The following is a 12,598-nucleotide window of genomic DNA, read 5'->3' as shown; positions in this document are numbered from 1 at the left end:
AGCAAACAAACTCCTAGCCTCCAAAACACAGTAGTTCTGGGTGAGTTCCACTTTCATTTACACTGGTACAAACCAGAAATGATGCCTTTGAGCTAGAATTACACTGATGTGAAGATGGACACAGGGTAACCTTTGGATGTCACATGCACCACAGTATCTCTGAGGAGGTATTATTTTCTTGTAGGAAGACAACGGCTGCTGTTCTATTCAACTATGAACCCAGAGCCTGCATTCCCAAATAACATTTCTTTAAACTTGATATAACACATCCATGTTAAGTTCTGAAGGGGCCTTTTCTCCCTTCAAACAGTAATCTACCCAGATGGAAAAAATATAGAAAGTGTATATGCTGCACGATAAATGAGATGCATGCCACATACTAAATACTTGAAATGTATGTGTCATTGTTAATGCCTTTCAAAATATTACAGGACCAGTCTTTTCTCATGATGCCTAAGATGTATAGCATGACACAGTATGCTCTGACTGTCATGAACGCTTCCAATGTTGTAATGTTTTAAGCACAGTCTACATTGAGTAATATACTTTAAACGTATGGGTACAGTAAATCTCAGTCAAATAGATAACATCTGGGCATAGACCATATAAGCCTGTAAAACGTGTCCAGAAACAGACAGAAAAGCTTGGTGCCAAACCTCAGCCTGAGTTGCAGAGTTTGAGTGGATTTGATGCGTCAGCTAACCAGATTTTATGAGGAAACCCCAACCTAGCCCATCAAATGGAGAGATGTAGCAAATCATTAGCAAGCTTCGTAGTCAGAGAAATGCCTTTGGTAAGAATCAAATTCCACCGAATGGATAAAGGCTGCTTTTATTGCCTGAGCTTGGAGTGTCTGTCTGTGGTTAATCAGAGCACAGATGTGTACTCCATTAAATACCCTCAGAGCTGCCTCAGACCCAGCTTCCTCTTACAACCCATCGGCCCAAGGAGCAGTATCTCCCAGATGACCTACCATGTTCGAACACCGTATTTCTCATGCCTACCTTGACGCCAGCATCCCCTTTTTCTCCCTGCCCAGCAAAGGAGAGAGAGGGAGAGGAAACAGAGAGAGGGACAGTGAACATAAAGTGAAATTGAGCAAACAGCATAATCATAACAGCGACGGCCAAAGAGAAAGTAGCTGAAAGAGGGAGTGTGTGGTAAATGCAGCCCCAGGCCTCCAGAGAACTGGCCTCTGATAATAACGTGGTACCAGCCTAAACACTGGCTGCAGCCCACCCCTCCCTGGGAATGCAAGGCAGTTTATGTCGCTGGAGTGGATGCTGGAGGTCGCCTGTACTAATGCTTTCCTACACATTTAGGGTGTAGACAAACCATCAAACCGTTTTACAGACCAGAGTATCCTCGTTCTCCCAGCCTTAATGCAAAAGCCTCTAAAAGGTGGGTCAGTTTCATTCTTTAACAGGGGCCTGTGCTGGGCTGAACTTGGCCCTGCTTCAGCACAGCAGGGAATTGCTCTGGCCAAAGCATTGCCCAGGCCCTTTACGCAGGAGTGAGTTTTTCTGTTTACATGGCTTACAGCAGGCTCTAGAGAGCTGCCTCCAGCCCCGACCTTCTGTATTCCTATAGCATGTCTCTAAGCTTGCATAAACTTCACTTATCTGCCCTTGGGAGGTGGCCCCGCTGACTGAGTTTAAAGTGTTACCTTGGGGCCAGTAGCTCCAGGGAGGCCATGCGCACCGGGCAGGCCTGACTCGCCCACCTCACCCTGAGGAAGAGAAGAAAGAAAACAAGAGAAAGAAGCAAATACAGTGAGCAGCAAGAAAAGAAGCCTGTGGATTGCCTGAAAGGTCAGCAAAGATGTGAGAGACTCCACAGAAGTGCCCACCACACACAAACCTACCATCTGGGTCTCTCTGGGAGAAGAGCACCATTCTGCATCAAGAAAGTTATTCAGGGTGTAAAACGTATGGATTGCAGGGAGTGGTCCCACAATCCTGTATCATATCAGAGCTAATATCTTTGCTCAGCTCTCTGCCCTCTTTTCCCTTTCCCCTGAGCAGCTCACCAGGGAGGATTTTTCCCCCTGCTTTCATCCGTTCCTTCCACCTTTCCCAGAGAGAGGTCACTACCTAGGGCTCATTCCCCCAAGACCAGTGCAGGCTTTTTGCTCGCCAAGTAAATTAGCCACAAGTCATTTCATGTAAGAGGAGCTCATAGGAGAGGCCCTCACTGCGAGGTCATTGCAGGGACCCCCTCACCGCTCCTGTGTGCTGAGAGCTGCCCACCCAGTGCACAGAGAACAGGATGGGCTCTTAATGGAAAAACCGACAATTCACTGGAAGAAGAGGCAATAAATTGTGTCTGTCTGAAGGAGCAGGCTGTGGTCCATGGGGGCTATAATTTCCACTTCCTGACCTAACAAAAACTTCTCAGTTTATACAGAACTAATTAAAAAGCTCTCAGGTCTTGCCATTTTGCTCACAGAGCACCTATAAAGCAACATGGTGATAACACGGAACACAGGACTCCTGCCTGCTGGGAACACTCGCCTTCCCCTTGTGCAGCTGAAATCTCCTTTAGCAGTATCTTTGCATTCCCTCTCTCCCCTTTGATCTTCCTTTGTGTCTTTCCCCCGTCTCGCTTTCTGTCTCTTCATTACACTCTCTGGTCTTGACAACCCTGCTGTTAATTAGCTGCTGCTGAAGACATTTGGGCATTGCCAGTTTCTGCCTTTCAACCTGGAGCAGGATCAACTCTTTCCTGCTTTATTCCAGAGCGCAATACACAGCCAGGGATTTGGCCCTTTCCAACCTCCTGTTCAGGTCTGGATGCACGAGAGGTATATTTCCACTTGGAAATGGGTGTAGAGAGGCATACAGATGGGGAGACATCTGTACCATAGCTACTGGAGAATTAAAGATATCTCTGGGTCCAGCCTCTCCTTACGTGGGTGATGACAGGCGATCTGTGTGTCTGATGCAGCCCCATGTCCAGCAAGAGCAGAGTTCAGTGGAGGGCTCCAGAGGAGTCCACAGATTTATAGCCATGATCCTGCAAGGTTTAATGCAGCTTAATTCATTTAACAATATCGGAGCTCCTACCTTTCTGCCAGGGTATCCCTGAATCCCAGGGTCTCCCTGCAAAAAGCAAAAAGACAAAAGGAAGTGAGGCTTGGCCCGAGAACGACAAATCCCTGTGCTTTTCCCTGGGTCGATGCTGGGATGGAAGGGCTTTCCATGGGGAAAATTCACCTTCTGCTCAGAGTGACTCCACTGAGTTCTGAACCCTTCAGAACCATGGGTCACTGTTACCCGCACTGGACTGAGCCCTAGCAGGAAAGATGCAATAAGCAGTGGCAGCTGGATAACTCATGCCAGCTCTGCACCTCAGCTCTGCAGTTTCCTATCTCCTCGCCCTGGCTACATATCTCAAGAACAAATGGGGTGGGTGGCTGCAGCTGAAAAACAACAACACCCACCCCCACCCCCGCACTTTGGCAAGTGAATAAATGGGAAATTGTGGTGGAGTTAACAATAGCGTTGCAAAATCAGTTCCTGAAGCGCTGGTAAATGCTTTGAGAATAGAAGACGCCAATAAAGCTGTGTGTGGCAAAGAATTTTGCAAGAGGGGCTGATGAGGCGTGCCTCGCTCAGTCAAGATGCAACTCAGACATGTCGCCTGGACGAAACCCATGAGTCAGCACATGGGCCAGGCCCCAAAGGCAATACTGAGCTGGGTTAGAAATCTTCCTCATCTATTTGATGTAACCTCCTTTCCCCTTCCCCTCCCCATCAAAGTGTACAAATCTCTCCTTGCCAGGAGCATGCACCTCTGTTTACCACTGTGCTACCTCTAAGTGAGGCGAGATGTCTCACCTTCGGTCCAGGAGGCCCAGGTAAGCCCTGCAGATAAAATCAAAACAGACAATGAAGTTGGCAGATGTAGACAACATTACATGGACTCCAGGGTGATGGGAGATGCTGACTGCTTTGGTTTGAAATGCCCCTTTACAGTGATGATTCGCACTGGTGAGCTCAAACATCCCCAATCTATTCTTCATGCAAATGAATACTATTTTAACACATACACCCAAATAAATTCATGTCTACAGTGCTCCATCCCCCCAGGTCTGGTCTCACTGAATCTGAAGACGAAAAAGCTGCTTTGCCTTATGCATTGTGCTCCAGAATTGTTTCTGTTTCTCTGGCTTTGCTTGGGAAACTTGTTCCCAGCCCACTGCGCAGCTCTGGAGTAAATCAAGCATTTGCAGCTTCCTCTGACAAGCTAAATAGAGAGAATGTATTAACAAACAAACCACTTGTGTTTTTAAATGAGAAATAACCAAACAATTTACCTGATACAAACCATGAAGCATACCAGATATGTGTGTATGTAAATATAAATAAACAAAATATCCATGTGGGAGCTGCCTTCCTGATGTGAGCACAGGGAAGGAGAAATCTACTCTAGATACACTCTGATGCCTATACCACCCTTGATGTTGCCTGCTTATAGCAATTCAAATGTTTAATCATCATGTCCTTGGCTCCTCAGAGGTCAAAGGGAGATGAGGATGATGCTTATGGGACACCCAACCCCTATATTGTGTGTGGAAAGGTGCTTTTCCCTCCGGGAACAAGACCTGCTTGTCCTGCTAGCAGGCCTTGAAAAAACTTTCAGATGGAAACTCCATTCACACTGCAGTGGCTGCAGGGCCAACATGCCGTGTTTCTCCCTACAGCTCCCAGGAACTGAGCTGCTTTCTGGTACCCACCTTTCCATCTCTGCCAGGCTTCCCAGGTTCTCCCGTTCTGCCCTGTTGTGAGAGAAAGATACGTTAGCAGGATTTTCTGCCCTGTCCCCTGCCATTTAGCAATGGTATTATTTAAAATGCTGCTTCTGTTTTCACCCTTCTCGGCTGCTTGCTACCAGCCTGAGAACAGGACAGGGGGAGGACTTCAAAGGCGTCGTAGGGATTCTTATTGGTCAGGTTTCTGCTGTGAGCAGGACAATTACACCCTTTGTGTTACTTCCTCCCTGTGGCTGCCTGCAGAGGCTGAGGAGGAGGAAGCATGCCTGGTGTCACCCACACACGTGTGCGTGTCCAGACACAGTGCCAGATGCACACCTCTGCCTGTCCTCCTTCTCCCCCTCACACCTGGGAACTTCTTTCTCCTCACACATCTGCATCCCCTCTAGATCTCATGTCCATGGCTGTATTGGCTTCAGAAGAGGCAACAAAAACCAAAGGAAATTGTGCCCTAGTAGGGAAAGATGAAGTAGAAGGCTTTTTTGTAACTGGACTTACAGGTGGCCCGATTGGCCCAGGCTGTCCTGGGGTTCCTTCAGGTCCAGCCGGTCCAGTGGGCCCTGGTGGGCCAGGGGGCCCTGGGGGCCCTTGGATTCCCGCTTGTCCTTGTTCACCCTGCAGATTGTTAAAACAAGGGGTTATCAGCAGGCAGAGCAAACCCTTCACACCACCACCCCAAGGGCCCAAGGCAGGCCAGCCTGGCTGAAGCAGAAGAGGTAGAAGCAAATCCCAGGTTAGTACTAGGAGAGGTTTCCAAGAGTGAGGAAGAGCCCCGCTGAGGATGGCTGGGCTACCTGGGCAGCAGGAGCCAGCACCCTACAGTTTGCAAAGACATCCGAGGCCACCTCATCCGAGCTGTCTGTAAAAGGGATCTACAGATGACTGAGCAGCCCAAAGAGATCTTTTTCTTCATTGAGTCATTCAAGTACAATTTCTATATCAAGGACCAACATCTCTTGAGCTTCTCAGGAGGCTTTCCAAAGCACTTGACAGTCATCTGTGAAGCAAAGCCTCCCGTGACCACAGTGGCGCTTCCAGGCAGAGCCACAGCGTCTTACCTCAGCCTATTTTTTTCCCTATGCTATATTTGTTGGACAACACTCCCTCTGTTTTGCCAAAGACCAAAAGTAGAAATGCCACAAAACCAAAAGAAAATAACACGATCATCATGGCATTTCTGGAGCCCACCCAAAACAGGCCTATGTACACTAGGCAGAGCCTGTTTTTGTAAGATTTAACAAGCTCGTGCGTGCAGAGCCACCTGCCACTTTAAGCTTTCTGAAACTAAGCTGTTTCAGCCGGTTCCTTCCCAGGCCCCGCAGTAGCCATTTGGTCGGTGGCTGTGGCTCATGCCTCAGCAATGTCATTTGGCCCAAAGGACCTGGACTTGGGATCAAGCAGCGCTGAGGAGACAGTGGGTTGGAAGCGCCATGTTCGAATACCAGACTGCTGATCTATAATTGATGCATCCAGCGAACTCCTAAGGCACCGCGGCACCCATGCTAAGCTGTTAGTTTCATGGGCTCCCCTCCCATTCCCCCTCCCTAGATAAAATACCATGACATCCTACTACTAGTGACCCAATTTAAATTTGAAAAACTCTCCTTGTTGGATTCACGGGAAGCTAGAAGTCAAACACGGGTTTTTTTCTTAGTTATAAATCAATGGGTGTGCAGTTGGGTCTCTGCTGCATTTATCCTCTCTACAGCTTTACACACTGGTGCTGGGTAAAACTAAGTCTTCTGTCACGTACTTGTGTGTGCAGGAGATTTCATATCTTTCCTCTGCGTGTGTTCCTACCAAGTGTGCTGTTTATCCTGGCTGCCTTTAGTAAAACATGAAGATACAGGGATGTTCGCTTTATTTAGAATGATAAATGAAAGTAATAAGCTGAAAATTTCATCCCTTCTGCCATGAGCTCTATTTAGAAGAAATTTTCCAATATGCGGGCCAGGCTCATGGGAAGCTTAGTCATGTGAGGAGCAACAGCCCTTCTCCTCAAGAGAGCCACCGCCTCAGTGCCTGACCCGCAGCCCATGCTAGGAAGCCTGATGGGCCAGCCAGGAAAGGCACCCTCCTTTTCCTCATTTTGTAAGCAGATCCCAGTTCACCTTATGGTCCATGCAAGGGAATGCAAGATCCTTCCTGAGCTTCCCTATCCTCCATACTCAGCGCTATTCAACCATCCTGTAAACGGTCTCATAGCTTTTAAATCTCAAAGGGAATTTGGATCCAAGGAAGACAAGAGGCTTGGAGGACTCCGGAGCATACTTCTGGATTCCTGCTTGCCCTGACCTCTCAGCCCAGCTTCAGCGACTACCCTCCCATTGCACCTCACAGCACCCCCACCATGGGTGCACCATGGGAAGGTGAAGGGGGCCTTTGCCTGTCTGCCTTTGGCTCTCCCTCCTCCGTTCCCACCTCAGCTGCTCTCTGTCAGCCCAGTCCATGTTCCACTTAGGGCACTAAAATGCAGCATAATGCTGGGAACAGGTGATGGTACCCTGGCAGGGGAAGGGGAGGTGGGGAGAGTGGGAGCCCTGCCACAGCAAGGGAAGCGGCTGGAAGGAGCTCGCCCAAACTCCCTTTTGCATTGCCTTAGCTTTGCTGCCTTAGACACAGTGTGCTTTGTCTAAGTGAGTACCTGTCCATGCAGATCCCTACCCATGCAAAATATTATTACAACACCATTATAGTCTTTTTAATGCATTCAGCACAAAAAGACCCCCCCAGATCTAACTGGACGGTAAGTGGATGCAGTAAGTTGGAGATCAGATGTCATTCTATATTTTTAGCCTTTGACTGGAGCTATTTTTTGGTTCTTTTGAACACCAGTTAGCCACCCTGATTGTGCCCCAGCAATGCAATGCCTGTTCAGCCTCCTAACAGAGGTCTCCACTCAGCCCATGTCTCTCCTAAGCCCAAACCCTTCTGCAAAGTGCTCCTGCTGTTGTGCTTAGAGGCACCACCAGGATTTTCCTCTCTCAGGCGCTGGTGCTAACATTTATTTTGCAGTCTCACTTTTTTTTTATTTTATTTTATTTTTTTTAGATTTAAATGTTGGGCTCCTGGAATTGCCTGGTGCTGGCAGATCTGTAGGAGTGGATTACACTTTGCTGCGCTTAGAGAATGAATACAGCGACAGCAAAACAGATCACGGCAAAATTGTCTGGCGAAGTTAGCCTCTGGGGACAGAGGGAATTTGCAGCCCTGGCTGACGACAGGCCGGAGGGCAGCTATTCAAGTTTCCCACTTCATCCTGGATGCAAACATCAGCCTTCAGAGCCTTCCCAAGAGGTCAGTCCTTGGCCTGGCTCTCCAGACTGTTACTTTGAAGGGCAAGCAGTGCAAGTTGTGGGCTTTGTGTGGTGTGAATACTGAAATCGATAGAAACTGAACTGAAACCATGGGCTCAAGCGATAAGGTCGGGATTTTGTCAGCACTGGGCAAGGACCAGGCACCTCGTGGCAAAGGCTTGTATTGCAGACTGCAATTCCCTGCGAGCATCTGACTGTCTAGACAGGCAGCAGGGTGACAAAACCCAGCCACTTAATAGAGGGTGCCCAGCACACTTCAGCAGGGTAATTACAGCGGTTTGTCCACACGGGAAAGTTAATCCCAATTGATGGAACAAGGGAGCTTAAAGTGGGCTCATTAAAAGCCACATGAACTCTGACTATGGACACTCTTATTCACTATTCATATGTCCATAATTCATTTTATGAATTAATTCCCAAAATCAACTAAACTAAACATGAGTTATGGCCCTGGAAACCAAAATAAATGTGTTTACACAAAGATTTAATGCAATTTAATGAAACCATTATAAGAGCTTATTTAAACACATTTTCCCAAGTGTCTCTGACTAGACTAGCCCTTAGAAGCAGCGTTTGCCTATTCATTCATCTCAGTTAAATTTCACAGACATTAGCTGCATTTCAGCAAGAGGTTTCTAACCTCGCCAGGAGATTGAATATGCAGGAACTGACTACTTAAGGTAGGAGACTGCTTGTCAACAGTTCTCAGAACAGTTTCATGGCCTATTTATTTTTGAAAAACTGGCTTCACTGCATTTCTTTTTAGCCACATTATCACACCAAAGAAAGATTTCCTCCATTTCCAAGAAAGTCCCTCAGCTCTGCCCAAGCCTCTTGGAAAACCCTCTGTAGGGGAAGAAAGACAGATAGCAAGCTGATTAATCGCAAGCATCGGGCTAAGCTTAGAAACAGGCAATGAGGAGAAGTCTACCTGGAAAGTGCGTCTCTTTATGACCGGAGGTGGAGCCAGCCGCACTGAATTGAGGAGAGGCAACAGCTGAAGAAGATCAAACCAGAAGGTCGCAGGGCAAAGGAGGCCATTAGGGCACCGAGAGTCAGAGAGCAGCCAGGGGAGAGAACAGAGAAGAGGGGAACAGAGAGATTGATGTGAAAACAAACCCCCATGAGAGCCGCGCACAGGTACCTGCTGGCAGACCTCTGAGCTCCTCTGCGCTGTGCGCTGCTCACAGGGGAATGAGCCACGTGCCAGCCCTAGCAGGTGCAGGGTGACCAGTCCCATGCTCCCACCACGCAGAGCTTTTACTACTTTCTCTGCTCCAAAATACAATTTATGCAGGGGATTTTTGACAGCTCCACTGATGTCCTTAGGCAGTATATACCACAAGACATTCTCCCACTGGCTCCGCTAAGCTGTACAGTGACAGGACTGTTTCTCTTAATTTCTCATCACCAGATTTGAGGCAACTATGCAAATGACAATTTTCTCCAAGTTTTCCATGTGCAGTTTCCTAGTACTATCCATCTTCCTTTACAAGAAACACAGTGTATCTCCAGGCCTCACCCATCCTCAGGGTGTGGAAGGGAGTGGAGAGAAGCTATTTGGGGCCAGCAGCAGGCATCAGAGCCAGTGAACAGGTCCTGGAGTGGTTCATTTAGCTGGGCAGACACAACCGTCATGGCCAAGGGAAAAAACTAGGCCTTGGTGCCTGAGCCCTGAGCAGGGTATTGCCTTGGGAACCTGTGCTTTGCTTTTCCTTGTTTAACAGTAACATCAGCCTATGACTGCTTATAGCCAGGAATGCTGCCTTAGGGCACAAAGCTGACCCGGACATGCAGAAATCAAATGCACTAAAGCTCAGGAGCATTTGTTCACCCTTCTGCTGTATCCAGTTTCCACTTGCATGCAAGCTGCTGTCATCCTGGCACCCACCGTGCCGGCTCCAGGCTCAGGAATGCTCCTCTGGCCTCATCCACTTTCCTGTTCCTATCAGTTTTCCATTGAAGCTGCTCTTGATTTACACAGGGAGAAGAGAAAGAGCCTTTCTGTGCTCAGACACAAATATGTGCCTGTGTGCAGGGTTTCCACATGTGAGCTGCATGCTCAGATCTGAGAGGTGTGCCCATAGGACTCCCACGACAGTAACAGTATGCATCCAAGCAGTGCGCTGTAATACCTTAAACATTGTTCTTCATGTTTGCAGTGAAAGCAAGGATCCAGTCCTGTTGCAAAGTGAAGTGCAACCCAATATTGCAGCATTACCGCCCCGTGATCAGGTGGTCGTGTTCAAATGCACTGATCCAGAGAGCCACAAGCTATCACAAACAAAAGCAGTGCCACTGGAAAACCAGCTAGGCTGATTTTATCTGAAGGAAATCCTTCTCTTTCTAAAAGACAGTGTAGGAGGACCCATAGCTCAGGAGAGCGTTTGGGACTGTGCTGATCTTCTCAAAGGAGACATTGCTGCAAATCCCCACCCTCCCCATGCTAGGTGTGCCTAGCACATCTGTATGAGTGACCCAGGCCCAGCTGAGCTGGCTTTGCCTGGCTCCTCAAGGGCTGAAGTGTATTGAAATATTATGCACCTCACAGGGAAGCAGGGGGAGGATTGCTGGAAAGGATAAGGAAGAAAATGGAGAGAAGTAGTCCTGAAAACAGAGATAAGACAAGACCCAGCAATGGATTCAGGTGCAAGTAGGAGAGTTTAAAGAAGAAGCCTCTTCCACCCAGCTCCTGCCCTGCCCCCTCCATGTCCCAATGGCAAGTTTTTTTTCAGAAGACAGCATGCAATATTGGATTTGCATCCTCACGCCTTTGCATCAGAACTGGGTCCCGTCAGATCATTACCCACAAACCTTCAGCGTAAGGATCTGGTTAGAACGCAGGGCTGCAAGGGTGGTACTTAGGTATTCCTATGGGACAGTGAAGACACATGACACAAACAGGGTCAGTTAGACACTCAGCATTTCTGAGAGCAGGTGGAGCACAGCTAGTCCCCCCTTTCCCTCAGCTGAGCATCCTTCCTCAGGGTGGCACTTTGGCACAGCTCAAACAGCCAGCTCACACAGAATGGGTAGCCTCACACCTAGGCTTGTCCCTCAGAGCAGTGCAAACTCATACAGAAAAAATAGGAAACTACAAGAGCCAAGGCATACATCCTAACTTTACATTTCCTTCCTAAGAAAACAACGATGAAACAAAACTGAAACAACATTCCTGGTTTTCCAGGATGCTGGGTTTCATTTCCTCACCCATAATATCTGACAAAGGAATTTGTCAACTTGTCAAAGCAAGAGCAAATTGCAATTCAGTCAAATGTGTAGCATTTTTACAAGAAGGTTCATCTTAATTCTCATTTTGGGAGGAAGAGAGAACACTGCACCTCTGTTGGCTGATTTGTACCTCTGGCTCCCTGAACCTGCGGTCTGTGACCAGATCGTTCAGGACAGCCCCCTGTGAGCTGATCTGAGGACAGTTACCCTTCCTGTGAGCATGTCTCTGCCTTGGAATGGCTCATCGGCTTTTTAAAATGCTGAGCTTACTGCTTCATGAGACCAGAAGGACCTCCATGAGATCCAAGGAAACATCGCTAGGCTTTGCTGGGATGTGAGGCTTTGCACTCGCCCTTTCACTGCTGTCACAGCCCTGCAAGCATGTCACCCCTGGGTGCCTACAACCCTGATGCACCAAACCAGCATGCCTTTGCCCCTAGGTCTGAGCCCAGGGTAATCCCAGTGATGCACAATCTGCATCTCCATTTCCCAGTGTTGCAGCAGGTTCTACTGCTGCTTTTCACCTTGAAGGACTGAGGACAGTCGGAGTGAAGGGCTGTAACAGGAACCCAGGACACCACTCTGGTGAGTGTTGTTGTTAGCTTCTTTTTAACATAACAACCTAGTGAGCCAACTTGCCTAAATAAACACAGCTGACTGGCTATTATTGTACAGGGGCTGGCACATACCAACAGCCCCCTTCTCCCTTGCTGCCAGCCAAGCTCCCTCCCCTGCCTCTGCTGCTCAGAGCATCCAGGGTCCTGTTCCCTCTGGGCCAGGGACCAGAGCCCAGCTAATTGTCCAGAAGCGCATCAAAAATAAATAGAAAGCCCTTAAGCCTGTCTCCCTGTACACCCAGATTACAAATTCCAGCCACTTCATATGATGTCGTTCCAATGCATTTCCAGTGGATTTTCAGTACTCCGGTTGCTTTTAGAGCTGGGTAAATTTTACCATTGTAATCCCCTCACACCCCATGATGTACCCTCTCCTCTCTTGGCTGCGGTACATGCCAGCCAGGCCAGATGAAGAGGTAAGTGAGGCAGCAACCTGGCTTTCATTAAACAGTTGCTGGCATCAACCCTCCCTCTCTGGCCTCTTCTTTGCAGGCAGAAAGCCCACCAGGCTGGGGGACTGGCATGGGGACCAGCCAGAGCATTGTGACCAGGGAGGTCAGGGTTACTTTTGGGCAGGGAGCACAACCCTTCCCCTTTGGTCTTAACACTGCATAGACACATGTGAGGCAGAAAAAACGGAGGAATGACAACAGATTTTC

At 48.3% G+C, this 12,598-nt stretch overlaps 1 protein-coding gene across 12 annotated transcripts in view; it reads right to left on the bottom strand.

Annotated features, from left to right (window-relative positions):
* Positions 1–12,598, bottom strand: part of COL13A1 (collagen type XIII alpha 1 chain) — a 92,788-nt gene that overhangs the window by 36,175 nt on the left and 44,015 nt on the right. For 7 of the 12 annotated variants that reach the window (XM_037400250.1, XM_037400257.1, XM_037400249.1 and 4 more), the window contains 7 exons: positions 10,906–10,962; positions 5,273–5,389; positions 4,739–4,780; positions 3,840–3,866; positions 3,066–3,101; positions 1,667–1,729; positions 1,005–1,031 (listed from right to left, as the gene is read on the bottom strand). In XM_037400250.1, coding sequence (XP_037256147.1) covers positions 1,005–1,031; positions 1,667–1,729; positions 3,066–3,101; positions 3,840–3,866; positions 4,739–4,780; positions 5,273–5,389; positions 10,906–10,962 — 369 coding nt within the window. Of the gene's footprint in view, positions 1–1,004; positions 1,032–1,666; positions 1,730–3,065; positions 3,102–3,839; positions 3,867–4,738; positions 4,781–5,272; positions 5,390–9,022; positions 9,089–10,905; positions 10,963–12,598 lie in introns of all 12 variants that reach the window. The other 5 variants (XM_037400253.1, XM_037400258.1, XM_037400256.1 and 2 more) reach the window with 2 other exon arrangements.

Source organism: Falco rusticolus, chromosome 9 (genome assembly GCF_015220075.1).
Source record: "Falco rusticolus isolate bFalRus1 chromosome 9, bFalRus1.pri, whole genome shotgun sequence".
NCBI lineage: Eukaryota > Metazoa > Chordata > Aves > Falconiformes > Falconidae > Falco > Falco rusticolus.
This window is presented reverse-complemented; position numbering and strand designations above follow the sequence as displayed.